This window comes from Acanthopagrus latus, chromosome 21 (genome assembly GCF_904848185.1).
Source record: "Acanthopagrus latus isolate v.2019 chromosome 21, fAcaLat1.1, whole genome shotgun sequence".
In the NCBI taxonomy this organism is placed as follows: Eukaryota; Metazoa; Chordata; class Actinopteri; order Spariformes; family Sparidae; genus Acanthopagrus; species Acanthopagrus latus.
Genome location: NC_051059.1, coordinates 7231527 through 7254427, shown reverse-complemented (window position 1 = coordinate 7254427; position 22901 = coordinate 7231527). Strand labels below are relative to the sequence as shown.

The 22901-nt window shown below is 43.6% G+C and overlaps 2 protein-coding genes across 2 annotated transcripts; both read left to right on the top strand.

Moving 5' to 3' along the window:
- The first annotated feature begins 10420 nt into the window (after positions 1–10420).
- rgs18 (regulator of G protein signaling 18) lies at positions 10421–15033 on the top strand. Its single transcript, XM_037083187.1, has 5 exons — positions 10421–10703; positions 11251–11355; positions 11601–11662; positions 12255–12421; positions 13492–15033. The coding sequence occupies exons 1-5, from the start codon at positions 10582–10584 to the stop codon at positions 13744–13746; spliced, it is 711 nt and encodes a 236-aa protein (XP_036939082.1). The 5' UTR covers positions 10421–10581; the 3' UTR covers positions 13747–15033.
- A 4423-nt stretch (positions 15034–19456) lies between these two features.
- LOC119010764 (regulator of G-protein signaling 21-like) lies at positions 19457–22901 on the top strand. Its single transcript, XM_037083189.1, has 4 exons — positions 19457–19479; positions 21223–21307; positions 21394–21560; positions 22338–22901. Exons 3-4 carry the CDS (start codon positions 21501–21503, stop codon positions 22512–22514), a joined length of 237 nt encoding a protein of 78 aa, XP_036939084.1. The 5' UTR covers positions 19457–19479; positions 21223–21307; positions 21394–21500; the 3' UTR covers positions 22515–22901.

Below are 22901 nucleotides of genomic sequence, written 5' to 3'. Positions count from 1 at the left end.
ACAGCTTGTTTTTTTCAAATTTGGAAAAAATAAATAAATGAAAAAAATAAAATATTATATATGAGTAAATGTGTCATTTAAATTCTGAGGATGAATTGCGACATAGTAATGCAGAATTTCTACATCTTTAATCTTGTATCCATAGCAAAACCGTAAAGGATTTGATCTAATGTAACATTCTTGGCAGACTGGATTCCTGGCTACGGTATCCAGCTCCTGGTTAAATGTCTGTTCCTCAACGTTTTATCGGGGCTTCACCTCTGGCCGAGGTGTTCCTCGTGTCAGGCCAGCACGCCCTGCTCAGAATCAAGAGTGGCGCCGTCCACAGTCGTCCCCCCTGTAGGAGTCTCCGGTTTGACCGGTGGATAGTTTTATCTGTGACCTGGTTTCTTGGCATATTAATCATGCTTCCCTCCTCGCACGCTCCCAGGCAGAGGGATTTCACAGATAACAGTCTGTTTATAGTACATTGATAATTGGCGCAATGTGTTTCACAGCCCATCAGCCAAATAATTCACTCTAATTAGACTTGCCTCGCACAAAGTGCGAGCAAGGGAACTGAACTCTTAGAGATTGTGGGGCTATTGGAGCCGGCATGAGAGTCAGAGAGAGGGGGAGGGCGACCTCGATGATGAGTCATGAAACATTCAAACCGAGAGGAAGCAGAGAAAGCAGGTGCCGCGATGGCAGCGTTCATGATTTACCACAAATAGTCCAAATAAAAATATGAGACTATAGCTTCTGTGATTAGAGAAACAATGGCGTGAATGTGGCTCAGTCTCTCCTGCATGGTGCAGAAAAACTTGGGAGGGCTTTCTGCAGAGCGATATTGTTCGATTAGGACTTGTGCTGGTTTACCACAGACACAGTGCGATGGTTATTTGCTGAACATAATCTTATTTAAATTAGGGCACAGAAACTCTGCAGAGCTGTCGCCATGTTATAGCTGCACTAAACCAACTAAATAAACAACCTGGGAATCGGAATCACGAGCTGATCTCAAAGTACAACAGAGTTTCATACTGTTTTACTTTGTTTGTATGTGGCGGACCCTGCCACCCTTCTAGCTTCAAGCCGTGTTCCGATTGACCTTATTTTCCTTATGCGAAAAGCTCGCTGATTCAGTGATACAAAACATAAATATCTCTGAGTTTGTATCACTACCTCATTATTATTCCAGAGTCTGAATTTCTTCTCCAGAACTACACGGTCCCCCCTTTAAAAACAAGCAAGCTCGAATCAAATCAACGCCAGGAAAAAACATTCATGTAAAATATTGATGGGATTTTTTTTTTTGAATTCATTAGTTTACATCTAAGTGTTGCAGAGGTGACTTTTGAGTGAGGGTGGCGCATCGAGCAGGGTTGCTGACCCTCACGCTGGAGGACTCGGCAAGAAGCCCTCGTACCAAAGTGTCCTTGAGGTTGACACCGAATCCCCACCAGCCTCAGGACTGCTGGCCTGTGGCTGACTCCGACCTCTAACCTCTCTGTAGAGGGAAGTAAATGAATCTTTAAAAATCTCCCTGCGTCCGGGCATGATACACTATCTGCTGCTCCCCTGGCTGCGCGGGTGAGATAGCAGCGCCGGTCAAACAGATTCGGTGGGAGGCGGGAGCACCCACAATTATGCAGCCTGTGAGGGATTAGTATTCGTGAAAAAAAAAAAAAAAAAGATTTCCTATTCGGAGAGGTTAAATTGACACACATTAGTATTCATACCTAAAATAATAATGAAGAAAAATACAGCCAAGTAATCATGAAGTCCATTTCCAGCTCTAATCCACTCACTTTAGCGTCAAAGTGATTCTTTTGGAAGGAATGGCCGCAGAGCATGTTAATTTTTTTACATTTGAGAAAAAAAAACAAATATCACACTGATATAGAAAAGGACCGCAGAGGATTTTGCAAACGGCTCCTCGCATTCGAACTCAATCTGTGTCACAGCGTGAGTCGGTTCCTCTCATAGCCCGGCAGTCAAACGTGTATTACATTTCTTACTTTGGAGCCGCGCCGGGGTCCAACGTGAAATACCAAGTGTGTGTCTGCAAAGTTTTTAGCAGTCCGGCAGCGTCCTCACACATCTGTCACGGCTCGAGGCAGAGCGACTTCCTCCACGTCCCAACCTGAGGGCCGCGGCCATTCGTCGCTCTCCTTCTCTGGCCTAATCAGCGACGCAAATGCTTTCAGCTAATTGAGTAAACTGTATTTTACAGCAGCATCATTAGCGTCCTTATCACTTTTGGCAGCTGCAGCAGCTTTGTGTCTACCTACGTAAACGCTCGGTGTCATAATGGCGACGCACTCCTGACTCTGAACCCTAATTAAAAACAATACATGCTGTACAATGCATGTGCATTGACAGAGGGAAAAAAGAAAAAAAAAAGTCTCACCGTGAGGTCACCCTGTTTTCTCATCTATCAATAGAGAGGCTTGATCTGATTACAAAGACAGGCTTGCAGATGCAGCCTCTCCTCAGGAGTAAATGTTTATTGATCAAGAAAGACTCGTGCATGTAAATTCTGATTTGTATGTGTGTGTTGTCTGGGGCAGAGTGGCTCCAGAGTAGAATCCATCACTATTGGCATGTGGACCTGATTACTGGAGAGACTCTGAAAGTCTCATAGACCTATGATAAAGAACTCTGTCCAGGCCCCTTTACAACCACATCACTCAGGGTGTCCGCACAAAGGAACAGTGCATTGCATTGCATAGAAAAAAAGGGGGGGAAAAAAACAAAAAAACACTCATCTTGGCACAATCGCCTTAACTCGGCTCCATCCCAGCAGATACTCCCCTGTCTGGACCACAGGAACACATTTAAAACTCTGGAAAAAAAAAAAAACTCCGAAAAGCGACGCGGCGGAATATTTTCAAGGTGGAAAAATAAACTGGAAGCGGATAAAGAACCTGAATTCAAAATCGCATTAAAACATAACTGTCTTGAAAAATGTGGGACTGTAAGCGAGAAACAGATGTAATATTCATGGGGAGGCAGAGCGCCGTAATCTGACTTGCATTTGATTCTCATTTGAAATGGAAGTAAGATTCAGTAGCAGAGCCAATTTGTTCATGAGAGCAGGCGGGGTGGTCCATTTTGATTTGAAGCACCACACTGGCAAAAAAAGAGGAAAAAATAAAACAGGAAAAAAAAAAAAGGAAAAAAAAAAAAGATCTTTCCAGCAGCGGGTATGGTAATCAGAATGGAGTTAGCATTTTGCTACTGCAGGCAGAAAAAGGCTGGCTCACGGGGGGGAAGGGAACAGACAGAACAGCTAACTGTTAACAGACACAGAAATACATCATCCTACGCGGAGACTCCATCCGATCTATCACAAACTAACAACAACAACAACAAAAAAAAACTGTTCATGTTCCTTAGCTGCAATCGTATCCATGAAAAATGGATTACCCAGAAGAACGTCCTACTCGGTTTTACATGGGTTTTGATGGTGTTCAGGTTTTTGGTTGAATGAATGATTCCTCAGCGTGTCATCAGGTGGCGGCATTGAGCCTGTTCGGCCCATCAAAGCACCTTAGACTGCATGTAAACAAACACCTGCTGGGTTCATGACTGTTGGTCAGAGGGCGAGTTTGTTCTATAGAAATAGACGGCTGCAGGGCATACTGCCACGTGTTAGTGTTTGAATTAGAGGAGCATATAGCTGGTGTCGTTGTGTTTATTATTGGTTAATTTGGTGATTAGATCAATTAATTATTCTGCCAACAAAGTGTCAAAAATACATTTCTTCATAACGGCCTCGGACAATTGAAGTGAAGACGCTGGTGGATTTGAGGGGACTGCCACTGTGATTGCATGTTCTTTTCTGACCAACTCTTCACAAACTCCTTTTAAAAATCACATGATGCATGTTCCCCAAATGTTTTGGCTAGTGACTCATTTCACTCATTTTGACCTCTGAACTACTGATATTGTCTCATCTTGATACATTGTCGAGGTCCAAAGACATAGATTATTCAACATTTCCCAAGAAAGGTGAATACTGAAATGAGATTTCAAATGATCTCGAGCCTCTTCTTCTTCAAGTTAATTATCATTAACTCGCAGGCAATTTTCTGAAAGTGAATGGCTTCCCGACATGACCGTGAAACGAGCTGATGCTGTAATTCCCACCTCGTAGCTTCCAACAAATTCTTAAAAACATGATACCATTATTATAGAGAAATACCGCAGAGCAGGTTCGTCAGTCTGATGTTGTTCAACAGAGTCAACACATCCTGAACATGTGTCGATGAGTCATTTCCCATATCGCAGTCGCTTCACATTAAAGCAGAGCAAACATTTTCGTGTGCTTTCCTGTGCATTCCCCATTCACTTCATGCTGCGAGCTGACAATTTGCACCGACATGCAAACGCGCCTTTCATCTGCGGAGGGAGCACCTGTGTGACTCACCGACGGGGAAATGATGTCACCGCTTTGCAGCCATGTTGCTGTGTACAGTCTCGGCTGCCTGCTGCTCAGACGCATCAGCTAAAAGCAGAGCTCATTTCCTGGAAGCTCGCTACCTTCTTGTAAAGTCTACTGAGGGAGATCCCACGGCCAGATCGCGGAGCCGTGAAGCGTGCAAACCTGTGAGAACCATTCGAACGCAGCATAGTTGAACAGATTTAATCTTTCGCGCAGGATTAATTTTGAATTAGAGCTGATCAAAAGCACAAGTGATGCTATCACATGATGCGAGCACAAAGGTGTCCTTTTATTTGTTTCTGTGAGAACAAAATCACTTTATTGGAGGGGTGAGATTGGAGTAACAAATCCTGGGCAGAGTGGAGAAAAATACCATTATCTTAAATAAAATGTATCCCATGTGGATCCTCTTCCTCGTGTCTGCTTTCTCTCTGGGCGTTCTCTCTGCTCTGCATCATTTCTCTTCTCAGCACTTTCGGGTCCCCGCTATAAAAACGCATTGATTTGTATAAGCAGTACACCGGCTGAGCCCATTATGGAGCTCTGATGGAGTTAACATTCAACATCCAGCTGGGTTGCTTGACTTGCCACCCATCATTACACAGACTAAGACTGGGCAGAGTCAGCAGATAGTCCGCTCCTGTAGATATACGATAATTGACATCGAAATTAAGCAGAAAAATAACATTTACAATAAGTTGTATCCTCAGTGGTGGCTGAGTAAACAACAGTGTCTTCAACATTCACATGAGGTGCCATCTTCTTTTGTCATAGTTCTTTTTGCAATCTTTATTCATAGGCTTCTCAGTAAATATGCGCACAGATATTAAAGGTGCAGTATGTAACATTTGGTCACACTCATACTCAAAAGAAAAGCATATCGCCGAACTCACGTGATCACCTAACTCATGCTAACAGCAGCTGCTCTTAGGTAGATAGCTTGCACAGGGACATGGCTAGCTGGTTAGCATGCTTACTTCCGTAGACACGTCTGTAACACAATACATTGACATCATAATGCCAAAACTGTTATTCATCACATTCAAATTCAACACATTTGTCAACGTTTCTCACTAAAACTCCAATCATTTTGTTGGTCGGCAAATTAGCTCATTCATTAGTTATGTCTGTTGCTAAGCACAAAAGTGCATTTCATTACAGTATCTTGACCCAGGCTCTTTAAAGGAACACTTGTCTTGTAATAGGACGAGTGGTGTCTCTGTCTCAGCCACTCCGCCATCCTTTCCCTTGTTTCTGCACCATGTAACTTCAGAGCAGGATCACAGTGTACATGCATGTTTACTTCAACGTACCTCAAGTTTTCAATACGTAACATTGTTCTGACATAATTAGTTTTGTTTGTAGTTAGCACCTACACGACGACTGCAAGCCCGAAGCTGAAGGGCACCACAACTGGGTATTGGACTTGAGTCGGCGCGGCGAAAAATGAATTTTGCAACACACAAACAACCACCATGATGTCTGTAAGCTGGTAGAGCGGAGAGGAAATCAATATTGCACTACATCTCAGGTGGCGGGGGTGGAGAATTGCCAAACACAGTTGATTTACAATTTAGATTTCCACATCAGTTGACTGTGCGCCAACTCATGTTTAGCCCACATGGTAGCCGAGAGGAAAAATCTCACAAATCGTTTTTCTATAAGAGTCCCTCATTAGTGACACATATGGGCAGACATACATGGTGGGTTGCGGAGTGTGGTGTTAATATCCAGATCTGAACGGGTTTCCATATGTGTTGCCGAAATGGGATTTAAGCGCCAGCCGTCATCAACACGTGTGGCTCAAATGGACACATTGCTGACGCGTAATTCTCTGACAGGACATCAGTGTCACTGTTCATCTCATCACAGCTCAGCCAGTCAGCAGAAGGAGAGTGGATTATTATGTGAATGAGGGATTTGTACAGATATTGTGGTGCAGGCTGCGGCCTCGTCGCTTCCTGAAAGGAAACAGCCGCAGGGATCCAGGAGTGATTATAATAACTTTCCCTTTATAGGAAAGAGCCAACAGGTGGATGCAGGCAATGAGCATAGCAGTCATCTCGAGATGACGGCCTGAACTCACAGGTTCACAGGCTTTGCTTCGTTCATAGGTGGCAGCAGAAGTTCGATCCGTTATGATGAGAGTTTAGGAAATTAAAAGCCTTGATTTCAGTTCTAGGGTGGCCCGGGAAACAAACTGTGTCCTCCATCATGAAAGTCAGATGTGATGCACGTCAAGCTTTGACCTGCTCACTCATACTGCTAAACAAAAGATCTCCAAAGGAACATCATTCTTGGGATTTATCAAAATACGTAAACCAGGAGCTCCCAAACGTTCTCCCCTCGAGTGCCAAACCCTAACACTCATTGTGTAGCTTTTTCAAGATGCAAAGATGGTGCTAGGATCCCAGCCGACTGAAAAATTTCACTCATCTCACCGTTCTCAGATTGTGAAAATTACAAACTGAAAGGGATTCTACATGTTGAAGGAGATGTATTTATCTAAAGGTGCAATGCGTGATTATTTGCCATGTGTCAAAATCATAATAAGAACAAATAGGGGCAGCCTTTCACCAGCGGTAGTGCTAAATGCTGCAAACTGTAGCTGCAATTAGCGAGTTAGCTCTGGTAGCAATGGAGCTAGTAGTCCAAAGTGTGTGCAGGGAGCACCAGGGAAGAGAGGGAACATGCACCTCTAGCAAGGGAGGTTTGGATCACAACAGGCCAGTGCTAGCGGGTTAGCATGCTAACTTGAGTAGAACCCTTTTCAACACGGTATTTTACGTTCTGTTGATAATTTTAGTGGGGTTTCCAACTAGAATTCTTACATATTGCACCTTTAAATATATATTTTTCTCTCTCAAATCATCTGGTGGGCAGATATGAACCTCAAGGCGTGCCAACTTTTGGCACCACTTCGGGCAGCACCTCGTAAAGAACCTAAACAAACTCCAGCCTGTTTTGTCCAATCACTGCACTTCTGCACATCTGAAACCAAGCTCGTGAATTTCAACTCGTGAATTTCCAAGCTGACATACATTGCCCTCGATAACACTTTTATGAGTGAATCAGTGGATGACACAATTTTGATATCAAAATGGGAATGAAGCTTGTAATAATTCTAAGCTTTATGTCATAAAGTAGCATATCTAATGTGGCAGATGATGAAACAAAATCTAAAAAGTTTCTTCAGTCGTCCGTAGTGGTTTGACGCGCTTTACCCTCTCGGGGAAGATCAAGGCCTTATCGATGCCTGGCGTCTCTGCTGAGACCTACATTTCTTTCTCTTCATCACATTTGAGCGTGATAAAGTGGCCCATTTTCAGATGAAAGAAATCCCACCGGGGGCATATTTTCGTTCGGATGCAGGAACACAAGCGGAGTACTGCAAATTATGTACATTTTCCGAAAAGAAGAATTCAAACCGTAACTTTGTTCCAATGTTTGTTGTAGGTTTCTTTGTGGTTCGCGGTGCGTGCGCGCGTGTGCCATATCTCGCAGTGCTTCTGCCAAGTCTGTAGTATTTTGTCATTACAGTGTGTTTTCAGTGACAAAATGTGCAGACGTGCGGGGCAGGCTAGACCTACAGGAACAGATGTTTTCAGACAGGAAGTAACAACAACCCTCCTTCCCCCTTCGCCCGTGTCAGCACTTTGCAGTTTCGAGCCCATCACTTCCCCTTTCACTGAGCAACATGCAAAACACACCCGTGAAGATATATTTGTACAGATGCGCAAGCTCTGTTTGGTGATGCCGCGGCACAGGATGCTAACGACGTCAACCAGAGATCACATGGTTTCATATAAGTCGGGACTGTTCTGTGCAGATGATATTTATGGCTCAGTTCAGTGGCACTTTAAACCGCTTTTGCACAAGCCCCTTCCTCTGTCATTGCACAGAGAACCAACCACAGGACCCCGGTGCTGGCGAAACGGAGTCATAATTAAAACTGTAAATGGGAATATTATATCAGAATGGCCACACAACGCAACCCTAATCGTCGGTGTCCAGCTGGCGGGAGGACCGTCTTGGCTGTGTGCGTGTATTGATTTCATCATTCGTCTCATCTGGTGTGCTGACAAGAGGCAAATACATACAGAGAGGCTGAATGACTGCCACTTCATTTGTTTTCAGGGATTCAGCAGTTTACCTGAGGGGAAAGGACGCTGCGGCTTCAGTTTATCGGCCCACTGGTGCTGAAGTTGCGTGCGAGCATCTCCGGTGTGGTTGTTATTCCTAACGTGAAGAGGGAGAAAGGCCTCAACTCGGCCCAAAATCACAATACTGTACGAAAAGTAATGACAGCTTTCCCCTTGCTGTATTTGTTTGGCTTTGACCGCCACTCTGATCGAACAGGTCGATAGCTTTAGTGTTTTTTTTTCACTCACATTGAAACACTTTCAAGTCTTGAGGACACATTCACTCCCAAACCCATTCGCATCTCTTTGCTTACAAGTATTGTGCGCCCCAGATGCATTGTGGGCAATGTAGGCACCAGGTTTTGAAAAGCAGTCCACTCGTAATGGACAGTTTAAAAACAAATAATCAAGCTCCACAGAGCAGGAGCAGTGATCACTGACCTATTCATTCCGCTCATTCTTTCTCCTTTTCAACTCCACATCACCCACAATGCAACTTAGGCACTGCCTGACATCGCCAGGGACAATTTATCAGAATGCATATGATAACATGGGGCGGCTGTGGCGGCTCAGGGGCAGAGCCAGCATCTTGTTATCGGCAGGTCACTAGTTCAGTTCCCCAGGCCTGCATGTCAAAGTGTCCCTGGGCAAGATAGCTGCTCCCGATGTGCTGGTCGGCAGCTGGCACGGCAGCCACCAGCAGCAGTGTATGAATGTATGTATGAATTACTGTAAGTCGCTTTGAACAAAAGCGTCTGCTAAATGCCCACTTCAGTGTGCGGAGTTACCCTTTAATTCTCGGCAAATGTGCACCGAAGCAAAGTTTTTGCACGTGACACTCGAGAATGCTTCAAACTGGACATCCTGTACACCGTTCTGCAAAGTCAAACATCTGACAGACGAATAATAAAAAAAAAAAACAAGAAAAAAAAAAAAAAAAAAACAAGCACAACACGACATTTGTGTGTTTATTGTCAGAACTAAAGAAGTCGAGGGGTCTCTACTGGCATCCCCGAAGACGGTCCCAGTCTATCTCCAACAGAGACATCGCATTTGTCTCACTCTGCCCCAGAATGCACCTGTTCCCCTGTTGCTTTCCACCATGTCACAGTGAGTTTGTCTCTCTCCATTAAGGCTCTGATGTTCTGGAAAGAGCGGCGCCCAGTCTCTGCGCGGACACATTTTTATTATTCATTACGTTTCATTCTTTCCATCTCTCCGCTGGCCCTGCTGGTGGTGCGAGTGGAATCGCAGAATAAAATCTCACTTATAATGCCCCCTCACACTGGAAGGAGACGCTTGCTGTGTGAGCCAGCTTGATATGATTCACAGTGTCGGCCACTCGATCGCAACGCGGCAATAAGGCGCCACTGAATTTAACCCAGCCTCTAAATTCAACCGCCAGAACCGCTGCGACGGAGCGCTGTAATTAAAGGGGCACTGTTTTCATTATCAGTATTTACAATATTAATGAGGTAATAATTCAAACTCAGACATATTTTTGTTTTTCACCATGACCGAATCAACGAGCTGTTCTCAGAGGAAAATAAGGTCCCAGGACGCTGTTTGAAGCTAGAAACGTGGCAGGGTCCGCCACATATAAACAAGGTAAAACAGTATGAAATTGTGTTGTCCTTTAAGGTCAGTTTGTTTATGTGTTGACTGAGTTTGTTCAGAAATGAAACAAATCACATTACCATTAGCAAGAAAAAAAAAAGCAATCAATGTACGAGCCGCTGTCTTTATCAAATTTCTAAGTAAAGCACTCGGCGGAATGTTGAACCCAGGGGGGGTTTCTGTATCAGAGATGGAGGTGCTGTAAGCAGTAAGTGGTTGCGCCGTTACAGGAAGTAGAGCGAAAAGGTATGGGAAATGAAAAGCGAAAAAAAAAAAAAAAAAGCGGGTTTATAAAAGGCGATGCGGTTCATCGAGTGATGGGTTAAAAAACTTCTCAGACTCTCGGGCTATTTGTGGCCTGCCGCCTCGCGCGCCTGACAGAGACAGAACAGCATGGAGACGCTTCTTTTTCTATTTCCTCAATTCAACTACATGGCCCCGAAGGAGGAAGCATATTTCAAAATGCTCGGTCCACAAGACTTGCAGGCACCAAAGATGAAGGACGACAGCAGCAGGTTGGTGTGAAAACCACAGTTATATTCTCCCTCTTCTTTTTTTTTTTTTTTTCTTTTTCTTTAAAGGAATTTCATATTGAGCTGTTAGTAAAAAGTTGCAGTCAGAAATCAGAGGAGGGCAACTTTTATCACGAGGAAAAGAGGCGAGGCAACATATGTGTGGAAGGGCTTTATTTGACTCAAGGGCAGCATAGCGCCTGTATAATAGAGGTGTGATGTTTCAACGCTTTACCTTATCTGAGCGTAATTCAAGGCTGCTGCAGCTGACTTGCGAGGCTGTTAGACTTTTTTAAAAACCCAGCTGTCCTCCATGATGAGCCTCTGCTGCCTTTTTTTTTGTGAAAAACGTGTCTGCATACGCGGCTCCCACCACAAAGATGTTGTGTAATTTATAGTGTTTCATGTAAGCCACTTATGAAATGTGTCTGCAAGGGAGCAACCGCGACAAGTTGGCTGATTTGGGGAACAGTTTTCGGAGTTGGGCGTGCGAGACAGTTTGTGGAACTTGATGTGTTTCTTTTCCTTTTTTTTTCTCCCCTGTTTGCAGGCAGAAAGACAAGGAGAGGAAGAGCCGACTAAGCCTTTTCCTCACCAAGTCGGGCTCTCACGAAAACGTCAGCCCCAGTAAGAAGACAAACACGACCCCCAGCAAGTGAGGCCAAAAATCCATTCATTTCGCACAGAGGCGATTGACAAGCGTTATTCATTTTTAACCTCAGTTCCCAGCACCCGATGTGACTCACTGCACACTTGTAGAAACAGACATCTCACGAAAAATCCAAAACCTTTTTTGTTTCTCTTTTTTTTTTTTGTTTTTGCTGCATCATTAGGGAAGAGCTGACCGCATCTCTGATTTTTTTCTTTTTTTTTTCTTTTTTTCCCCCCCCTTTTCTGCAGCATCTCACCGGAGGCAGCTTTGCAGTGGAGCGACTCCTTTGAAGAACTGCTGAAGCGCTCGGGTCAGTTCAAAGCCCCCAGAATCTCTGGAGGATGTGTCAAATCGCCATCCAAAACGGTTCCGTCTGCTGTCAAACAACTTTGCTCCCGTTTGAATTGCAAACCGTTGACGAGTGCTACAGGCGATAAATAGTTAATGAGGGGAGCAGCGCGAGTTTCACTACATCTTTTAATGTTTGTTAGCACAGATAGTTATACAGAAACTGTGCAACTTCCTCATAGTCGCGGAAGTTGCACTTGAGTGCCGCAGCGAAACACTGTGAACCACTGTGCGTGCTCATTTGGGAATGGCTAATATAGTCAGTGCCCTTGTAGTAAGATAATAATATTAAGTATATATGTTGTAAGTATACTAAAGCTATAAAAGCTTTATATATGCAGTTTAATTGTTTGCACAGTGGGGTCATTTTAATGACTTTGGGACGAGGATTTAATGGAAAGTCCGTATTGTTCCTCGGCACAACCTGCTACTATCAAATGGGAGCTTTATTTACCCAACGGCCTCAGAATATACACATTTTCAGGTGTCCGTCTCCTTCTCGTGTCACTCCAGTCAGTCAGTGCTCTTCTCTGTCTCTGTTTCCTCACAACCAGATGGGGTGGAGACCTTCTCTCAGTTCCTCAGGACTGAGTTCAGCGAGGAGAACATCGAGTTCTGGTTGGCCTGCGAGGAATACAAGACCATCGACTCGGACACGAAGCTGCTGTCCAAAGCCAAATACATTTACACAATTTTTATTGAATCGGACGCCCCTAAAGAGGTACGGCATGGCGTGTTGGTTCATCGCTATCATGCATGGATGTAGTGTTGCAACATACTGCAGTATGACAGGCCGGTTTAGCATCTCCTTTATTTGTCACCGAGGGGTGTGGGAGGTTTCAAATGTTTATGTCATCATAATAAAAAGATCAGTGGGGAGAGTCGAAAGCACCACACAGTCGCGAGCCTGCAGCAGCTTGACCTTTGGAAGCGGCTGCTACAAGCAGCAGCTCGCAGAGGTCAGGCATCTAGCGCATGCACCGCTGCAAAGCAGGTCGGGTTATTTCTGTGGGAGACGGCCGCGGTTTCAAAGGTTTCCATTCCCGTTTCGCGAGGATGATGCGACCACCATCTGATACGCGCTCAGGCCCTGCAGCGGATCTGACCGTTTGAGAGCTTGCCGTCTGGTTTGAGGTTTTCTGACATTCAGCTGCAGAACCGGAGAGAGCAGCACCCACACAGTTTCAGTATTAGATGAGCGTATGTGCACATGTGAGAGATTTTCGGAGCAGGCACCAGACCGAGTGATTTCCAGGGAGGTCGTAATGTAAACCAGTGTCGCTTTAATACACACTCATGAATTATCTGAGAGCTGTGATCGTGATTTTTTTCTTTCCTTTTTTTTCCTTTCTTGTTTTTTGAGATGCAGCACAAAACAAGCGAGCGTCACGACAGTTAACAACACCGTGTGGAGAGGCAGACATCAAAACAAATGGTGTTTCGGGACATTGTATTTTTGGGGTGTTGAAGAGCAAAAAAAATAAAGGGGGGAGGGAGACATGGACATGATTGGAATGGGCAAAAAAGAAAATATTGTGTTACAATGTGAAATGTTTGTGAAATGCATGTTGTTATATCAAGAGCATCTTCTCAGTTTGTGTTTTGTAATAACGTGGTGTAATTGGTATAACGACAAACTTCTCGTGTTATTACATGATAATATTTTCCTGACATTGCAGCAACACACTTCTGAATCCCATGGCTATAAATGCTGCAATTATTACGCTGAGAAAAAAAAACAAAAACTCAAGGCTTAATCTGATCAACGTGCCCTAATTTCCCTCCACTCAGGTCAACATCGACTACGGCACCAAGATGGCCATCCAGAAGACCATAGCACAGCCCACGAAGAGCTGTTTTGAGGCAGCCCAGATGAAAGTCTACAGCCTGATGAAAAAGGACTCCTACCCCAGATTCCTGCAGTCTGACATTTATCTGCGTCTCACCAGGAGGAAAGGCCCGGGGGCCACCATGTTTCGCAGAAGGTCACGCTCCTGTGTGTTCAACGACAGAGGCGAGGCCACGAACGAACCTTCGGCCTGGTAACACGCGGTAGCATCGCGGGTGTAGCGGCTCAATCTGTGAAACGGATTAATATATAGGAGATAATCCCCGATTTGCAGCACAATTGTTGGGACACGACGTGCGTTTTGCGGAGGCTTATTATCCACAGGTTTGCTTCTGCAGAGTGTTATTTTCTTATAACCACAAGGGTTACAGTGGATTATCTCACCTACACGTAGCGGCGGGCTGGTGAATAAAGAAAAATTGGAACAAGCGGTTCAACATTTTGGGAATTATGCTTTATCACTACCTGATCCAAGCAGCACATGCTCGAGCTCGGGCTGGTATCTTGGACATCAAGGTACGGCAACACCACGACGACAAACCAAATACAGAACCACAGTAGAATCTGAAATTTTTTATTAAGTTATAGTAACGCTGCATTAAAAATGACAAAACCTTTATTTAATATTTTATTGAGTTGTGTGCTATGTTATGCCAGTTTCTTCCTCCTTGGTTGCCAGTTTCTTGTCTGACTAGAGATCAGAAATTGGCTAACACAAGTGAACATTTGGAAAAAACTTTAAAACCTTACCTCGTCTGTGAACATCTGGACCCGAGACTGCCTTAACGGCTAGATCACTCAACCACACACTAGCCGTAAGTTGATGTTAGCGAGCAACACAGCGGGTATGTTGAGTTCAGGTCAACCCTCAGTCAGCTCAGCACTCGCCAGAGACAGTTCTCCCCATCTCCTCTCCGTTAATTAACAAATCGCCCACTGGTTAAAGGGGGGTTCATCTGGCAGACTGTTTTACATTGTCCTTGTTTCCCAGTCTGAATGCTAAGCGAAGCTAGCTGGCTGCTGGCGGTGGCTGTATGTCTAGCGTGCGAACGCGAGTGTGGCATCGTCAAAGGCGAATCAGCATATTTCCCAAGATGTTGAAATATTCCTTGAAGAAACATACTACACAGCGGGGTGACAGCTGACACCGTTAACCTTTAAGCCGCAGGAATGCGTTTAAAAAGGTTACGAGGCCACTATGTCAGAGGCATGTGGTTATCTGAAAATAATGCACACTTTTCCAGCCAAAACTGAATTGAGTATTCTCTGCGGCCAGCAGATTATTCTGGAGCCCTTGTCTTCTCTCTCTCTCTCTCTCTCTCTCTCTCTCAGAGGCACTGCGCTGCCTGTGGTTTGATGGTTTTTATACTTTCCCAAATCTCAAAACTTGAGTGACAACAGGACGGTCGGGGGACAGACTCTCAGCCGAAGTGCCTCCACGCCGCTGACAGTATTCAGCCAGCCGTACAGGCAGCCACACCGAGGCCTCTCTCCTGTCTGCAGACACATTACGCTTCGGCTGCTTCGTCTTCCGATCCAGCAGCAGCAGCACCTCAGACAACATAAATACCGCTGATATGGCGAACAAGCTAATTTGACCGTACCTCATTAAAGAGGATTCATGATTTCATCCCTCGCACTGTCCTGCCCCTCCAGACTAATGTGCGTCCGCGGTGTCTGCAGAGCACCGAAACTTTTTAATGAGGGATATACATCTCTCCTGTCTGTTATTGATTCATTCTGTCCCGTTTTCAGACGCAGACAATGCATATATCTCATATGAATACTAATATTATCTAATATCATATTAATTATGATTGCTGTTTTTTTCAGTTCGCTACCATCTCACTTAATTTATGTATTACTATGATCATTACTGTTGCCTGTGCTCGTGTAAAATATACAGTGTGTACTTTAATATGTGGAGTAACTCAAATAAACACTTTCTTACAAAAGCAGCTATAATGAGGCCTTTTGTGTCATTAATTAGTTTGAATGACCTGATCTAAACGTGACGAATGGAGCTGTAATGTTTGCATATTACGCTAGCGGGGGGAAAATTGTGATGGTGTGTAGCTCCCTCGTCGAAATCACTGAAAAATTAATAGACCTTATCAAATCCCACCGACCCCAGCGCAGAATTATTCATGTTACTGTATATGTATTCACAAGCGATACTTCTTACAAAGACAAATACATATTAATTTGGAAGTGTCAGCGATCCCGCTGAGTTCACCCCCCCAAACTCTTGTGTATATATGCAGAAAACATTTATGCCAGTACATGTGTGTGCACCCAGCATAAAGCTGGGTACACAAAATGTGCCCACAGAGCCAGTTTAGCTCATTAACACAGATGTCAGGGCTTCTGGTAGCCTTCTGAGGGGATAAAGTCCGTCTCAGCCCAAGTTGCTGCCATTTTAGAAAAACCTGCGCAGAATACCTCACAGTTCACATTAATTATGCATCGCGCTAGGCGGCAGCGGCATGCGTGTGCTGCAGTTTCCTGCTGTCTTCTCGCACAAATCGTCTGGGAAGGGAGGGAGAATGTAATGATGTGTTAACAAAGGTAGGAGCTCAGCTGGCCTGCCAAATTCATCACAGCTTAAGATTAGTTGGCCGCTAAGAATTCGTTGGCAGATTTCCTCTTTCTCTCCCATTGGTATTTAAATTTGTGACTCAGTCGGCGCTAAAAGCCTCTGAAATCGTCCATAAGTTAAAGATGTATTGTAGGAGCTCCAAGGGGGAAACAAAAGAGTAGGAAAGCAGTTTGCCTGGAGATATGAGGCTTGTAATACAAGATGAATACCCGTCTAAGAGGAGTTTAAAACAAAAGGATTTATTGTAAGGTGTCTAACAGTGGAGTTTTACGCAGATTTCCTCAAACAAATGGGACTCTTTTTAAAAGATTCCCCCATCCAAGTCAAAGTCTGTCAGTAGTTTTGCACCGACGGGCTTCTGTTACAAACTTTTACACCACACGTTCCCAATTTAAGAAGCAGTCGTCCCATCTCAGAAGCTTTTTTCTCACTCCACGTGAGGCAAATTTAGAAGTAGATTAACTGACTCCCAGGCTCAGATATTGAATTTTGAAATGTTCTCCTTACAAATCTGTTTGCAGCTGATGTTGTTGGCCTGCAACAATATTGACAGACCTAAATAAATTTCAGTGCAGCTTCGAACCAAAGGCTGCATTCAGATTGAAAGCCTCAAGGTGAGACTTTGCACACAACCGTAGTCTTTATGTGGGGGGATAAAGAGGTTGAATTCCTGACGGACGGCCTCCCTCACGTTAGTGATTAGGCGGCAGATTGCCGGAGGCGGTTCTTTAAGGGGCTCTATTTAATAAATTGCCGCAATTCACACGCATTGATCACTTGTTTTATTGGCCATATGTGAGCAGATTGTAACGTGATGTGTGAAAAAAATAAGACCTCCTTTATTTCTCTCAGCCGTCGATACCCTTCTTTAAAGGGGCTACGTGGAATATTTTAGTTTAAATAAGTAAAAGAAAATTAACTAAAATGATCAACAGAATAGAGTGAGTAACAGCTGTGACAAGATGATGTCTATGTGTCACAAGTAAAACTGCTGAGGTAAGCAGGCGTGCCAGTTAGCCCTGGTCCTTCCTGGTCCAAAGCTGCCCTGCTAGAGGTTTGAAAACTAACACTCCAGTCTGAACTGCTAGCTGCACGGCTAAGTAAGCTAACTAGCTAAAGGCAGCTACAGTGTGCAGCAGTTAGCAGTTACTCTGGTGATACGCTGCCCCTCATTTGTTTGGCAAAATCTTATACATTGCACCTTTAAGTTTCTTGTGTGGATTTCTCTGTGAAGGAGCCGGAGGGTGTGCAGATTTTTCATGACAGTCCAAAGATTGAGACTTTACGCACGCTCTCGAGTGCCTCGTGTCAGTGCCTTTCTCCGTTCCGCTAGCAGAGAGCTAACAGTCGCTAATGTTAGTTTAGAAATGGAGTCTGCCAAGCTCCGCGGAGCCCCTTATTCAATACAATACAATCTCTGCAGGCTGGAAAATATTATTAACTATTTCCCTCAACAAGTTTGAAGGAAAAGAACATTTCTGAATAGATTTTTGTACGAAATTCTGAAGACCTCTGAAACTGGTTCGCATTGTCAAGGTCAAGACAATGCCAGGGACTGGAGTTTTTCCATCCTTGTTTATTTGGTTTGATGTATTATTAAATGGTCATCAGATATTGGACAAAATTTATGGCTGAAAGGGTGAAAAGTAAGTAAACAAAGAGGTGAAGGTCACGGCACAAACCCCGCTGCTCGCCGTTTCCATGATGCAACTCGAGAGAAACAGATTAAACACTTCTCTAATTAAATCACAGGTGTGCTTACTGAATCACTTGAAATCTAATTTAAATAGGTTTTTTGAGGTTACATCTGCGACCTGCACCAGCTCTCACCCTGCTGTCCAGGTTCTTGGCAGCTTCAGTAGAAAGGTTCCAAACCCCATTTATTTCCAAATTGATAAAAGAAAGCCGGACCAACGGTGAAAAAAGAACACACACACACACACACACAAATTCCATGCTGTCGATTACAGAGAGAGCTGGACGCATGGCACCTCTGTAAAGTATATACTGATGGCCGTGAGAGGACAAGAGTGCCACCCTCTGTATGGTGGAAAAAACTGCAGCTAGGTGTGAAAAACACAGTTGAAATGCACGCTGTACCACAAGTGAGCCACAGCACACTTCATTGTAGACTGTGAATATGAAAACAAATCAGGCTTGTGCAGACTCCCGTTTGTCCTGACACACTGACCGTCTGGAATAACTTGAATCACAACAGCACAAAACATCTTGGGCACTCAAAGGCGGCAGTCCTGAGTATTCGCTTTGTCCTCTTCTCTCTCCTGCTGGTGCCTTTTTTGAAAAACAAATTCTTAGTGCGTCTGCACACATGCAAATAGGAGCAGCCTGGGTGTTTTCCATCGCCTGCTGCGATTTACATTCTCGGTTTGTTTTGGCCCATCACGTCTCCACCAGTGGTCAGGAAGGTCAGGACAGGTTTAAATGCGCTGGACATACTTATGTTTATATGCATTTGTTAAGATTCACTGTATGAGGTGACCTGTAGACACTAAACCCAGTGGGCTTATGATCACAAGCATGAGCAGTGCTTGTCTCAAATCATCACAACAGAACAGCCGCTGTCCTGTGAAATTCTGTCTAGACATTCGAGGTTCCCAGAGGTTGAGCCACAGCCACGTTGGTGATCATCTGACTTTTCCTCTAGCACTGCCATAGCTACTCAGTGTCATGTGTCATTTTATATGACGGTACACAAAAAGAAAAATGTAACCAATGACTGAGTAATACGAAACTAATGAGTCTTTAATGGGTAACTACTCAATATGATGTTTCATTTTACTTAAAGCTACACAAAAAGTTAGGGCACACTCATGTATCACGGGCCCCCCCGAGTGCATTCTTGGCCCTGGCACAGTTGGAAGAAGCGTGCTTCAGCATGGTACAACTGCTCAAGCACGAGCACAAACACGGGTGTGTAATGTGGACATTAAGCATAATCATGCATACTACACCACCTAGCATCACCAAGAGGTCCAAGGAATGTGAGAGGGCTGTCTGTGACCAAAACGACACAAAATAAGCCACAAAAAAGTAAGTAAAGTCATGTTTTCCGCATTATTCTCCATTGTGCTTCAACCGCGCTGCAATGCGATGAGGTATGTGTAAGGAGTAACTGTGCTCAGGCCCGGCTGCAGCCAGAGTAATGTGAGTGCAGGCCAGCAGGCCAGAAGGGGAGGAGGAACAACCGTGCTTCGGCATGGTATGGAGCAAGTGGGCCAAGTGTGAGGGCACTCTAAGTAATGATTAAGTAATTAGTAACCATAAGGTATATTGGGTAACTACTCAGTATAATGGTCGACTTTACTGTAAGGTAAGCAAAAAGAGTAACAACTGATAATGATTATGAATTAAAAAGTCATTGCTAGCTTAGCAGCTGGTTGAGACCGACTAGTGAAGAAAGTGGTCAGTATATTGATTCACAGTTATTTATTAACTCTTAATTACTTAATGATTCATTAATGCAGCATCTCCCCTTCTGTTCGTCCGTAATCTATCATTATCTCCCATACAGTCCTTGAATCGCAGTTATTCATTCACAATTACTCATTAAGGACTCATTAACTATTGAGTTGCCCCTGATTCATTCTTTACTTGCTCCTCAGTAACTCCTCATATTTTGCGTACCTTATTGTAAAGTGTTACCCACTTGTAAATAGTGTTTCCTTTACGCCGGCATCCAAAACAATTATGACTGAAGCAACTCAGGCTTTTCTGAAATGTCAGTTTCATCCCACTGATCAAGCAGTGGGATGAAACTGATGTTTTAGAAAAGCCAGTTTCATCTCACTGATCCTACAGTGTCTCACCATCAAACAAACACGGGCACCTCACTCATCCAAACATTTGCTGGATGTGTTGTTGTACAGCAAGGGTACAGTATTTGTTAACCCCGACTCGCTTACTTTATGATCATACAACCTATTGAGTTGGCCGGTTTAATGAAATGAGTACAGCCTCAGAGAGCGGCAGACTGTCATTTTATGAGACGTTTACCTAACCAGAGGTTGAAAAATCCAAATCACAACCTCTTTGTTTCGAGAGCCAGTGATCACCTCATCATCACTTGAATGTGTTGTATGAGGCGTATGAATGAATCCGTGCTTCTTTATTCTTTTTGTCATCTTGATGAATGAAGAACACTGCAGGTATGCAAATGGAGGGATGACAAACCCTTTTCACTTAATAGTGAATTTGTTTATGGCTATTTGTTTATGGTCAGGATCTCACCCGGAGCTTCCTGACCAATGCTCAATGGTCAAGTCTTATATTGAATTTGACCACCACCACAATAGCCATTATGCCACCATAATATGACATTAATACATGATTATAACCATTAAGAAACTACTCTATGGTTCTGACTTAGTGGTGAAAAAAGAAGGTCTTCAATAGTCTAAAATGTATTGGGGGAGTTAATCTTACTTAGTTCATTTAATCTTCAAACTATCTCCCATATTGCCACACTCATGTTAATGATTATCACTGCTTTGGAGGGAGGTGCGGTCAGCTTAAATCACAGCCCAGTTCGTTTCTCCTCAAGGTGCGACAGACATGGAAGGATGCCCCGTCTCTCCCAGCGACGACACTTTGCATACAGATTTCCATATATTCCATTCATGTTGGGTGGGGGTCATTCAGATTTGTTCAGTCACTTGACTCCCTTATTTCCAAACAATCGCAACCCCCTCTTCAGTCTGGCAGGATCTTATCTCTGTCTCCCTTTCGTAGAGGACAAGGAGATGGCGATAAAGTGAGTTACTGCATATTTGTTTGTTGGGCCTTTACCATTTTCAGCAGGCAACATCTTACAGCAGCCATGTGGAAAATACCAAGGAGGTTTTCACTCACTGTAAGTCTCACCGTGCGTTGGGTCTTTGTTTCTGAAGTGGCTTGTTAGCGATGGGAGGTTGCTGTCAAGTGCTCAGTGCGTTTAAGTGAATGTTAACAAGCCTTCTTAAAACATATCACATACTATGAATGGTTGATGATTTGGCCTGTCAGGTGGCGTTCACAGATAACTGGGCTAGTGATAGATCTTGATGCTCTTTTCAAGGGTAGATTGTGTTGCTTCCCCAAGGATCCACTGGAGGATGTTGAGACCTGGGGCGAGTCTGTGGACAAGGTCCTCAGTTGTAAAGGTGAGAGTCTCCTCTGGTCGGACACGTACTAGTCGACTGTATATATGCTGCGCACTTAGCCGCTTACTGTCCTCTGTGATTTCCAGCCGGACAGATAGCTTTCCGGGAGTTCCTGAAGTCCGAGTACAGTGAGGAGAACATACTGTTTTGGCTCGCCTGTGAGGAGTACAAAAAAATCAAGACGGTCCCAGAGATGATCTCCTCTGCCAATCGGATCTACTCAGAGTTCGTCCAAACAGAAGCGCCCAAACAGGTAAAAAAAAAAAAAAAAAGTAAAAGTTGTAAAAGTTTTTAAAGATCTGGTATTTAATGGTATTTAAAGATTAAGAGTTTATTAACCATTTACAAAGTAATATAAACAACAGTTGTGAGCTGACAATTATCAATTGCTTAATGAGTTGTTTATTTATTAGTATTTCAATAATTTTAACAATGAAATAACTGTTAACTAAAGTTCACTTAACTATGAACATACCATTTATTAAAGGGGCACTGTGTAGTTTTGTAGTTCAAACTCAGGATTTTGATATTTACAATATTAATGACGTAATAATACAAACTTGGAAAAGCGAGCTGTTTTCAAAGGACAACAAGGTCCCCAGAACACAGTTTGAAGCTCGAAAGGTGGTGGGGTACGCCACATATAAACAAAGTAAAACAGTATGAAATTGTGTCATCCTTTAGAGTCAGTTTGTTTATTCATTTTATCGACTCATGAAAGTGAACAGAGTTTGTTTTGGACTTTTCTCCTCTGGTAAATATTCCTTCCCCAAAACTACATCATACACCTTTAATGATGGTTATCGTAGCGTGTTACCCAAAATATCGCAGCGCTTTTATTGTAATCTGAATATAGGTTGCCTATAGCGATGAGGGGGACTGCTGTAAAACTGTGTATTTTTTGCATTCTGTGTTGGTAGAACTCCAGAACTTTATGTTAAGCACAATTCCCCCTCCCTAGAAAATTACAGAGAATGATGATGAGAGGAGTTGCTGTAAAACGCCCCTGGGCAATACTGTTTGATTCCAGATCAACATAGACTGCGGTACCAGAGAAAACATAACAAAGAACATCTCCCAGCCGACCCTGACTTCGTTTGATACAGCGCAGAAGCTCATCTACAGTCTGATGGCCAGGGATTGCTACCCGCGCTTCCTTAAATCTGACATCTATCAGGGACTCCTGAGGAGAACCGATTCAAGGTGACTGTTTTAAAACTGGCAGCGTCTCACGAAAAATCTTCTCTCCCGGCTCTGATCTGCTGTAGCGCTCTTTGATTTCAGTGTGGATAACGGGTTTCATGCCATACAATTGTAGCAGGAATAGCTTCTTTTTTTTTTTTTTTTTTTTTTTTTTTTCTAAACCTGTGTGATCCAGTAGACAGGCTTGTATTATACTTCATCTCTTTAATTATGTTAAGATTAAAAAAAAATATATCCTTAAAGAGACTGTGCACATAATTCATCTCTGATTATCTATTCTCCCTCCTCCATCCCATGAAGTTAATAATGAAAAGGATTTATTCTATTGTAAAGTATTATCAACGCTTTATCTAATTGATTATGCAAATATACATCCTAAGTCTATGAGAAA

Excerpts from the sequence above, each read along its gene's own strand:
- rgs18 (XM_037083187.1), top strand. The coding sequence starts at position 10,582 with ATGGAGACGCTTCTTTTTCTATTTCCTCAATTCAACTACATGGCCCCG. Across the intron at positions 11,356-11,600 it reads ACAAACACGACCCCCAGCAA|CATCTCACCGGAGGCAGCTT; the intron begins GTGAGGCCAAAA and ends CCTTTTCTGCAG. Across the intron at positions 12,422-13,491 it reads AATCGGACGCCCCTAAAGAG|GTCAACATCGACTACGGCAC; the intron begins GTACGGCATGGC and ends CCCTCCACTCAG.
- LOC119010764 (XM_037083189.1), top strand. The coding sequence starts at position 21,501 with ATGATCTCCTCTGCCAATCGGATCTACTCAGAGTTCGTCCAAACAGAA. Across the intron at positions 21,561-22,337 it reads AAACAGAAGCGCCCAAACAG|ATCAACATAGACTGCGGTAC; the intron begins GTAAAAAAAAAA and ends GTTTGATTCCAG.